Below are 11,080 nucleotides of genomic sequence, written 5' to 3'. Positions count from 1 at the left end.
CAAAACTTGTTGCAGAGGTCAAATCATTTCTGAGGTTTAATGAGTCTCTGGTGTAAATGTCCAGTATTGAACAGCTCAATGCAGCTTACAGGTGCCCTAACAGCGCCACCTTCTGGCAAGTCATATTACTATGTTACTTATTACAACAGTACTATAAAGAAATGTTATATACACATTATACACTGTAAAAACCCATTAACATATATTTTACGCATGTTAGGTCTATGTGTTGATGTGTAACACATTACACAAAAAGGATACTTAATACATTAATGTAAAAATAACTTGACTTATATGTTAACATATTCAGAATTATTAAGTAAATAAAAAGTTTTTCAGGGTTGCACTGAAATCAATGGACCTGTAGCTTTGTCGTGTACAGCTCGTCCCAGGTTTTGCATTTAGCTGTCGACTGCTGCACCCACAGAGCAAAATATTTTATCAGGTTACATTTGTGACTCTGCAGGATTTTTCAGTCTCGTGTATTGCTACCATAATTAGTATCACAGCTGCATCGGCAAGTCATATGATACTTATGGCATGTATTGTGATTTAAATAGTGTATCATATAATATCTATCTATAATTTCTTTGTGAGTGAACTACTGCTTGTCTCTCCTGAGGTATCATACATTTTTATGACCACTTGATTGAAAAGTTCTGGGGCCCCATACACAGGAATGGCCCTGATAAATGTCCTAAGACTTAACATTGCACTTGGCTTGTTAAGAAGTAAAATCTTAGGTGAGTTTTAAGCATACCTCCCAGGGTCCAGTCACACTAGGGAAACCAGTGGTCGGAGACTGCTGTGCGGAAAAAAAAGTATGCCTGTATGCAATTAACTTGCAGTGTTATTGCCTTTGAAATGGTCGCTTCAAAGACGGATCATTTTGAAGCGATGGTCAGCTGCCGCCTTTAAACCAACTTTGGTGCGTCGATTTGGCAATAAAACTGGGATAAAACAGTAATAAGACGAAGTCAGTCTGCTATAAATTTTTGATTGAGCAGGGTTAAGTTGGCACTTAAGCGCAATCTGTTTGCAGTAATACCCTAATTGAAATCTGTTGCCGTCTACCTCAGTCCTCAGTCAGTCCTACCGGAGCCAGGGGCGGACTCAGCACCAGTGGACTGGGAAAACGTTATAAATTTATAAACAAACAGCTGCAGCTAATTCATTCCATTAATGACCAGCATCATATCAAGAGCAATGTAATTGTGTGTCTCAAAAATGAGGATACCAGAAATGTAATAACAACACAATGCAGTTTGAATTCATGTTTCAGGCACGTTTTGCTCTGAAAACAGTGTGACAGTTGAGAAAAGTGAGAGAAGGCGGAAGGAGAATCAACATGTTTATGCTATAAAACATTAACTTTTAGTATGTCAAACTTGATACATGAGTTTTTGAGAATCTTACATCATCAGTGTGATTTCTTTCCCCCCTGAAAAAATTCCACAACATATTTTTTAAGAAATAAATTGCAAAGAAAAAAACAGATGTGGTAAGCATGATACAAATTAAAACTCATATCAAAATTAATATTTAATTAATTTTAAAGCGTTAGAAGGGTCAATAAACGCTCAATTTTCTGTCTTAAGTTAATTGTTCAGACTTTAAAAGAATGAGGGTGATCTCTTATTTTGTTATGAATAACTGGGGACTGTGTGGTCCTGAGAACTGAGGTTCAGGTGGAGCCCAGATTTTATCCAGACATTTACTTGACTGCAAACATTTCCTTCATATACCTGAAACCTATGTACACTTTGTGAACCTGAATTGGAGTTATGCACCAGGGCTGCTGTCTCACATCCCACAGTTAGAAAACCTTGAATTAAGGCATCTGTTAATAAATGTTACGCATAAAATATTAATTTAACTAATCCTAACGTACTATAACATTCAGACACTGCTATAATACACTAGCACAGTCCCATTAATAGCTCCATTTTGACAGACACATGTAATGTATGTATTAGTGTCTGTCGAGGGAAGGAAAGAAAGGGAAAGAAAGAAAAATGAATCTTGCTCTGTGTGCACGCTGCTGAGAAAAGGTAACGCTGAAATGTGATTAAACACTGTAACTCACTGTAAAAAGGATAACAAGCTGTATCCTCATATGTGGTTCTCCTCCAACCTTCTGAAGGTCTGAACATAAGACATGCTTTGCAGCATTAAATTCAGTGCAGCTTGCAGTGAATTGCCCACCACAACTCTTTGTAACTGACACTGACGTGATTCATTGTATCCTCACTTGGAGAACTAAGCATGATGGTGCAGACGAGTTGCTCATCCGTGCAGACTGACTCCGGCTTGCAGCAACTTACTGCAACATTTTGGCAATCTATTGGCATTTATAAATAAGCTGGCAATTATTTGGAAATCTTTGCCAATCTTGAGTTCAACTGAAATAATTTGGAGGCAGTTGCCTCCCCCCAGACGACCTGTGCAAATGCCTTGCAATCAAAAGCGATCGCTCAGAGGTTGAGGGTACTGTACACTCAACCTCTGCGTGACCAGTTGGTCAGCAATTTGTATTTGGTCCCAAAAAACCACTAGAGATTGCCTATTTTTTTTCCTAGTGTGACTGAGGCCATAGGAGCATTTTTGTTATTTTAACCCCTGGATATTATTGAGCTTAAGTATTGTGGGTCAGCTCATACTACTTACCTGCTCTTTAGGTTGCTACCATAGTAATGATTTGTTATTGGACAATACATATATTCAACAGTAGTATAAAAGTCAGAATTTCTAGCTGTGCACAGTGATTATTTCAACATGTTAAACACTGTTGTTAGTGGTAGTATATGGGAGTTAACATTAGGATGGTTCAGACAGCCTTTGACTTAAAGAACAAATGTTCTGTTGGTGTTTTTTTTCTTTAGGACGAATGGACCTTCTGCTCTGTTTTAGTGTTTTTTTCTATATCCTTTACAAATAACAATGGGTACACAAAATACAGAAATACCAGAAGGTAATATCCTTCCAAGATTTGACTTTAGGTGTGCAGGGTAACTTGTGAGAGGGTTGGGAAGCCACAATGTCGCAACACATTAGGAATATTTTGTCCAACCTTCCTACTAGAAACAGGTAAGTCTGGTTTGTGTGCAGGGGCAGGGGCAGGGAGGGTACCCTGGGGAATTTGGTCAGTTATTCTGGTTTCCGACCGGAGGAAACTCATTCTCGTCATCCAGACAAACGGGGCCCTCAGCAAATTCGTGCTCGGGGATGACTTCACCCCTTTGAGCTCCACCGTCTTCGGAGTAGCCTGGAAATAAGCAAAGAAAGAGCATTTTAAGATTTCAAATATTTCTGATCATATTTGGATGGCCAGGGTTTTAACTATAAAGAAACAAGCTTCATTTAAACAGGAGTCACTTGACAACAATACTAAGGGTTGAACATACACACACAATTTACAGCTGTGTTTAATAGCCATTAAACATAAAGTATGCCGACTATGCTCATTTTAAAATGCCAGCCTTAAATCTTACCCATTAGAGTGGTGGAGGAGGGTGCGGTCGTGGGGAGAGCCACAGTGGCAGCATATGTTTGGCTAGCTGGCTGTGGAGGGACATCCTCTGGGTTCTCCTCTTCCTTCTGGTCCCCCTGCTCCTCATTGGACTCAAAGAGCCTGAGGAAGCATGGAAGAAATGGGCTGAATACGATTTAACACCTAAGGTAATGTGACAACAGGAATACACAACAATGTGAGATTTTTAAACCGCAACAAAAGATGGAAAAGTATGGAAGTAAGGAAATGGACAACTGTTTAAATGCATACAGACACAAAAACAGGGCATTCAAGCCTTTTCAGCTCCAACATGTGATTATAGTGCACATGATTACATCTTCATCTTCACCTTTCTTTCTGCCTCAAGATGTTTTTAAACTTAAACTTTTTAGTTAGAGTAAGTCAAAGGGAACCAAAATAAGTGTACATTTTAATTTAGAATTAGGATTTCCTGCCATATTTATAACCTGTACATCCCACTAAGATATACACACCTGTGCTTTTGAACAAGGACACACTCGCCTCCATCCTGTGGATCCACATTATAGATGTAAAGATACCCATCTGAAGATGCCACAAGCAGGCGAGGAAGCTTCTGAATCCTGACAACAACATCAACAAAAACAACACACACACACACAATATAAATGAACCTGCACAGATACAGACTTGTTCTTTTTAATATACCTGTATAGTTGTAGTTCTCTTACGTAGCGAGGGCACAAATGTTCTTCAGACCGAACATGTTGAGTCGCACTGTGGCAAAGGCTCTGTCCTGATTCATCATGTCAGATACCTGAGAGGGTAAGTAGGTACTGGCTGCTGTGAACATTTTCCCCACATATGCTGACCATGTAGGGGACTCTTCCTCTTGGCTGAAATCAAACAAGATGCTTTGTAGTTAAAGAGAAGAAAACATTTAACATGAATAAATTACTACTAAAGATAACAGTTTTTATAATATAATGGAGCAATGAGACTTAGAAAAAAGTGCTGTTTTTAATAATAACACAGCAGAGAGGGCTAGGCATTCATTTACTCTATACAACAACGTTTGAGACAAAAGCATCTCAACTATCAGTGAGTCCCCCATGCAAAATAAAATAATAGTAATGGTGAAGCAGGATAATACTCATCTAAACAATGGTTTATTATCAGAAATCTGATGTGTCTCAATTTCTGCTGAAACATTTGGATGGTAGGGTCAGAATTTGGCATAAACACCACAAAAACATGGATTCCTCCTACCTTTTATCAATGGTTTAGGCAAAGTTAGCCAAGAAAATACTCCTCCACACATGTAATGGTGTGGGGGAGTATTTTGTTGGCTAGCTTTGGGTCCCTTAGAAACAACTGAGCATCATCTAAATGCTACTCAGCCTACCCAAGTATTGTTACTGAGCATGCACATCCCTATACACGGTACACCACTGTCTAATAAAACCCTATATCTCAAAGCTCAAGCCATCCCTTTCTTGATCATGACAGGGAGTCTGCTGTATTCACATGGCCTCCAGCCTCACACCTTTTGGGATGTGACCAACAGGAGAATTACAGCTGTGTGATACCATTATGTCAATATGCTCCAAAAGACCTAAGGAATATTTTCAGCATCCATCCATTATCTTCTGGTTATCCAATACAAGGCTGCAGGTTTTAGGGCAAGAGGCAGGGTACGCCCTTGACAGGTCCCCAGTCTAACACTTGGAGACAGAAAACCATTTGCACTCACAATTTAGAATCACCAGTTAACCTAAACCCACTAACTGCATGTCTTTGCACTGTGGGATTAAGACAGAGTGTCTGGAGAGAACCCACGCAAACACAGGGAGAACATGCAAACCCCACACAGAAACACCCTGACCCTGCTGTTCACCTTGTTGAAATTCTGCCATTAAGAATTAATGCTGAAGACAAAACTGGGTCCAATCCTGTGCCAACTACTTTTTTAGATGTACCTAATAAAGTGACTGTGAATATTTACATTAATTAACATATGACTTTATATAATAGGATTATAGGGTTAATATTATTCTCAACACATTTTTTTTTCAAAATTACATAGTGAGTGACTGAAAAAAGAAGCTTGAAAAAGGAAGAGAGAGTCAACCTTGGGCTGTGCTGCTCCAGTTTAAAGATATGGACCGTCTCAGTGTTGCTGGAGGCACACAGGAACTGTGCATCTGCACTGAAGGACAGTGAACTGATACTAACATATCTGGAACACACACAGGAAACAGAAAAAGAAACAAAAGAGTGAGATTTAATTTCTTTTAAGTAATCCAAAACTAACATTACAGTGATGTATTATTAAAGCCCGTGCATGACTTTGACTTTAAGGATATTTGTCTGAGATAAGAAATGACTCTGCAAACCTTTGCACACAGTCCGGTCACAGCAGTGTGAGTGTTGAAACGCTGTGTATGACAGCCTCCTTACTATCTTACAGTGTAATGTTTCCTTGACCCCACCACTCACATTACTGTTAGTCAGTCACTGACACTGGAACCTACTTAGCACATTCACAGCCATGTATCACTGACTGTTGAGCAGAAGATCAGTAAAGTATCTTACTCACCAAAACATGTAACTGGTGAGTATTACCAGATTGCACTGCTCACGTTCATGTCACGAGAAATTTATTAAACCTCTTTCCTACATTATGAATCATGTTTGTTCACTGATTTTTCTTTATTTTTTTTCAATTTTGACTGCTGGTCAGTACTTAATGCCTAAACTACGAGAAAAGAAGAGTAATAACCTTTTCATGCCTCGGCGAAATTCAAACAGCTTCTGTCCTTCAGGGATGCTGAAGACTCTGATGACAGTACCCTGTGGAGGAAAGCCTGGTCAGGAGGGACTGATGTGTAACAAAAGAGAAGGAAGGTGAAAAAGGAAATCAAGCCCTCACCTTCTCTGAAGCACTAGCCAGCTTTGTGCCGGAGGCGTTGAATGTGAGAGCTGCCAGGGGACTGTCATGGGCCTGGATCAGCGTCACAGTGCTCTAAAGGGGCAACAATGTACTTTAACACAAGGCTGCTCTTTTCCCCCATGGGGTTTCCAGGTGACATGAAAACAGCTGCATTTCTTTCCTTTGTTGCCTCACCAGGTTGTTGGCATCATAGACTGTGATCTCTCCCATGGTGGCGCTACCAGGATACGCCAGGAAGGAGTTGCCATGGTTGATGGAGAGTGCACAGAGACCTATAAAGGAGATGAGGATTATTTAGTATTTTATCTTTTTTTTTTCTTTTCATAATCAATGATTTGGCTTTTTTGCCTATTGGAGCTAACGTGCATTATCTAATCTGACTTATTACTTATAAAGAATAATGCTGTTGGGTCAGTGAATATACTGGATCAAGCAACTGTTGCATGCTTTTTTAAACACAGTGCTTTGGAAAGCCTATGAAATGCAAAATTCTTATCACTGTTACAGGAACTGAAGCGCCTTGTCAGATTTAATCAGTATTGATATGACAGAGTCCATTTGCTGACTTTATGATTGTTGTCTGCTTGTTTTGTAAGTTAAAAATCTATCCACAGTGGCTTTCAGTCAAAAAAGTAATGTAAACTCCACTTGCATGATTAATTACACAGCTAATACACATGTATATGATAATACTTTTGCTCACAGTCCCCCAAATATTCCCATATATCATTCAAGTGTCACAAAATGCATAAATTTCATTGCATTGGATAGCATAATGTCTAACCAAATTGTAGCTGCATTTATTTTCTCTGCACACAGTAACTTCTAACACTCTCTTTAATCACTTAATCACCTTTAAAGCCAACTGGAATCCCGGGCAGGCTACGTAAAAGACATGCTGATCCCATCTGAACTGTATGCAGCCTTCATAAACAGTATGGCAACCTTAAAATCTCAGCTGAGCCCTTTCTGGCTGTTCTAAGGTGACCATATGTCTGCCATCAGGGCCTCTCGGCTTTTGTGGCTCGCAGCTTCATTGACTTCCCTTAGATCTTTTCTGAAAACATTTTTTTATAGACCAGGTTTTATGTGATGTGTCTGTTTGCCTTTCTGATATTATTTTTGTTCGTTTTCTACTGACATTTTGCATTCAGTTCTATGCCCCTTTTTCTTGTATCAGTTTTATCTTCTTTTTTTTAATCTATTATTGTTTGCGATTGCAGACTGGCTTTCTATTTTCATTTACCTTCTGAGCATCCTTCTTTTGCCTTCATTAAAAAATTTTGTGAAGAGATTTTAAAGGTGCTGTACTATTACTAATGCTTCAGTGTCTTTCAGCCTACAGAGCGACTTGGCGACATCTGGACATCAGTCTGTCTCTGTAACAGTTGTCTTTTTTTGGTTATGTTTCAGCAGGCAAAGCTTTAATTTCTTCCAAAAGCTGTAGTTTACCTGAGGGGTTGGTGGGTGTGTTGAGCAGCGTCTTAAGGAGCTTCATGTCTTTGATATTGTGGATGTAGATCGACTCTTCGAGGCACACCACGAGCCGCTGACGTTGAAAGCGACACGAGCACAAGAACATGTAATTATCAGCACCAACCACGATGATAAAGGGGTATGCAAAGCTGTCGCTCTTGTTTTTACCTGTCTGTTGAGCCTGACAGAGAGGATGTTGTTGGAGTAGCTGTAGTTACAAATTTCCGTGCCTTTCTTAAAGTGATAGACGTTCATTCGTCGTGGCATGGACAGACTGACCACAACCACCAGGCTGCTGGAGAACAGTCGCTCCACTATATAGACATCTGGACACTCCACTGGGAAGAAAAACCAGATGAATCTCTTGAATACTTGTATACTTCTACTCAGAGAAGTTATGGAAAGTACCTCATGTCAAAATTCATTCATAGTACATTCACAGTGAACAATATCCCATCTATTTGTGAGCTGTGAGAATGGTTTGACCTGTATCGGACTCGCTGCCAGTCTTTGTGGCAGCCTTTTGGTACAAAAAAAGAAGAAGCGCCTCTGTCTGCGTTTACCTACCTCGCACATCAGACTAAACATGACTTGAACAACCTAAATTAAGGTGAACATGACCACAGCTCAAACTATGCTCTGCAGACTTCTGTCACTGTGTACTCGTGTCATATTTAGGGGGCAGTATGCATGTTTGTTTGTTTGCTGATTAAAGAGAGTGAAGAACAGTGTCACTCCTACCCCCTTCATGGATGCAGTCCAGTTTGTCCACAGCTGTGACTGAGAAGAGCCGGTAGCCAGTCTTAGTGCCCACTGATAGAGAGCTACAATGGAAGCACACCCAAATACAGAGCTTTTTTTAGTAACACTGTAGTTACAAAGTATACCATCTGCCTTTAATTTAAGTTGGATACATTGGAATACCTTAAAAAAATAAGGTTTTTAGTATTATACACCAACACACACATACGGTCACTAGTATAATACTGTAAACCATTGTGAGGGTTATAATGGATCATAGATACAAATGCTGTAATAGCTACTTTCTAGGTAAGAAAATAATACACTGTGGCCTGAGTTGACTTCCTTACAGCTCTACTGATAACTAACCCATCATTGTCCATGATGCAATAGTAGCATGACCATAACTGACAACAGGGTTAGGACATGGTTATCAGATCACAGAACTACTTTGTTAGGCCTAGGGCAGCTTAAGCCTGCCACAAAGAATTTCAGGCAAACATCTGTTTATGTCCAGAAGTCTTTGGCACCTGAGTCATTATCATGCTTAGGCAACAAAGCCTTAAAGCGAATACCATTAAAAGCGGTTAATTTCCATAAAGATGCCTGCCTTCCTAGCTCAGCTGGAGATGAGAGGAGCACAATAGCATTGTGGTCAGCAGGTTTATTTGGCTGTTTAGCCTGAAGCATACCCAAAGGAGTTCTTTGTTTAAGTAGACACAGTTTGTGAATTCTTGGTTCAGTATGGGATACTGTAAAGCAGATTTTTCTTAAAGCTCCGTTTATTTTCATTATTAACAAATAGCACTGCACGTTGACTGGAAGTGTAAGCAAGAGACTGTTAAACTGTGTTACTACAAGTTTGGTTATAATACTAAAAGACTAGTCTAAAGTGCAATGGGCCTTTAAGATTAACACAGTGGCCTACTTCACATCCAGCTCTATGGGACTCTCGTCTAGAAGTTTAAATGGTGCACACAAAAAGGTTACTCCATTTTGCATGCGCTCAAAGACTTTGCGGCAAAAAATGTCTCGTCAGAAACTAAACCACATTATAGAAATGCAGCTGAAAATAATTATGCAACGGTCAGGTGTATCAAGAAGATTGAGTTCATGCAGGGCCCAGCTCGCAGGTCGCTTACGTGGTGTCCTGGTTAAACGAGGCACAGATGAAACCTCGATGCACTCCGGGGTCGTCGGATAAATCCGGTGACTCCATCCCAGCAGCTGAATTCCCCCTCCTCTAGAGGTCGGAGGCCTTGGGCCCGGGTCGATCCCCGCCGGAGCCCGCTTCCCCTTTTGCTGCTCCCCGACTGTAAGCGCCACGCTCACACTCTTCGGGGACAGGAATGTCCGGGCAGGCTGGTTCAGATGGTGCACATCCTAAACAGGAGCGTGAGCTGCTATGGCTAACCGGAACGGGAGCAAAGATAAACAGGAACAGCCCACTGACGACCGTTTCACTTCGGAGAGTCTACACTCTCGTTGTTATTATTGTGTTATTAACTTCCAGTGTTCACACAGGAAAACAAAAACAGCTGATGGGAGGATGCGTCACCCAGAGGTACATCGTGATTGGCTTTCCAGCCATACGTCTGCACGCCTCTCTGGTTTTTCTATTGGTCAAGTTGATAAAAGCCCGTGAACGGTTTTAGCAAACAGCTATCAATCAACCGAGCGGCTCGTTTAAGAGGAAAAACTGGTGATTGGCCAGTTTTGCTTTCAGTCTTGTCACGAGGAATTGTTTTGATGATTTGATTGGATGAAAACCCAGTGAAACGCAAACAGCTTCAATTACAGTATCCAATTTTTGGTAATAGTTTACTTTAAAAAACAAAAAACAAAATAATATGAAATTAAATATACTACTAAAAATATTTTTTGTAAGAACATTTTTAATTTATTCTTATACGAAAATATTTCTATTTCAAAGTTTCGATTTAAAGCATTGACGTGAATTTAGGTTTTAAAACAACTAATTAACCATAAAAACAAACAAAAGATTAAGTAGTTTAAAGCTTTTACTATTAGGCTAAAACTGTGACCCAAAGAAAGTCTTTCCTCTTTCAGTTCCTACTTGCGGTGGCTGTTCATCTCTGTTGTGTCTATGTTCGTTTATCATGCTTACAAAAATAAAAATGTAAATTAAAAACTTGGATGTGCAATACATTACTGAGTCATTATTGTTGGCTGTTTGAGCCACGTCTAGATGCAGTTGAAGTGCAGACTTCCTGCTTTAATTTAATATATGATAATAAGAGAATTGTTTTCTTTTTGACAGCAGGAGCTTTCAAATTCAGTGGCACACTTGGCATCAGTTTCAGACTTTTAAATACTTAACTGATGTTGAAATAGTGAATAAATAGCCCAGTCTTGCAAAAGAAACAGCAACAGAGTTTGGAAACAGGAAACCTATTAAT

The 11,080-nt window shown here is 39.8% G+C and overlaps 1 protein-coding gene across 1 annotated transcript; it reads right to left on the bottom strand.

Annotated features, from left to right (window-relative positions):
* Positions 1–9: 9 nt before the first annotated feature.
* Positions 10–10,319, bottom strand: wipi1 (WD repeat domain, phosphoinositide interacting 1). Its single transcript, XM_031739643.2, has 12 exons — positions 9,803–10,319; positions 8,661–8,743; positions 8,088–8,257; positions 7,896–7,992; positions 6,618–6,715; positions 6,423–6,515; positions 6,273–6,343; positions 5,622–5,729; positions 4,222–4,386; positions 4,006–4,113; positions 3,492–3,631; positions 10–3,265 (listed from the first exon to the last, which is right to left on the bottom strand). The coding sequence occupies exons 1-12, from the start codon at positions 9,877–9,879 to the stop codon at positions 3,144–3,146; spliced, it is 1,332 nt and encodes a 443-aa protein (XP_031595503.1). The 5' UTR covers positions 9,880–10,319; the 3' UTR covers positions 10–3,143.
* Between the last annotated feature and the right edge of the window lie 761 nt (positions 10,320–11,080).

Source organism: Oreochromis aureus, linkage group 8 (genome assembly GCF_013358895.1).
Source record: "Oreochromis aureus strain Israel breed Guangdong linkage group 8, ZZ_aureus, whole genome shotgun sequence".
Classification (NCBI taxonomy): domain Eukaryota; kingdom Metazoa; phylum Chordata; class Actinopteri; order Cichliformes; family Cichlidae; genus Oreochromis; species Oreochromis aureus.
This window is presented reverse-complemented; position numbering and strand designations above follow the sequence as displayed.

What these genes read in the sequence shown, in the direction of transcription:
- wipi1 (XM_031739643.2), bottom strand. Translation starts at nt 9,879, where the DNA reads ATGGAGTCACCGGATTTATCCGACGACCCCGGAGTGCATCGAGGTTTC. An exon ending in TCGTTTAACCAGGACACCAC is followed by an intron (nt 8,744 to 9,802) that starts GTAAGCGACCTG and finishes CTTCCATTGTAG; the next exon opens with CTCTCTATCAGTGGGCACTA. An exon ending in GTCCTTGTTCAAAAGCACAG is followed by an intron (nt 3,632 to 4,005) that starts GTGTGTATATCT and finishes ATGCTTCCTCAG; the next exon opens with GCTCTTTGAGTCCAATGAGG.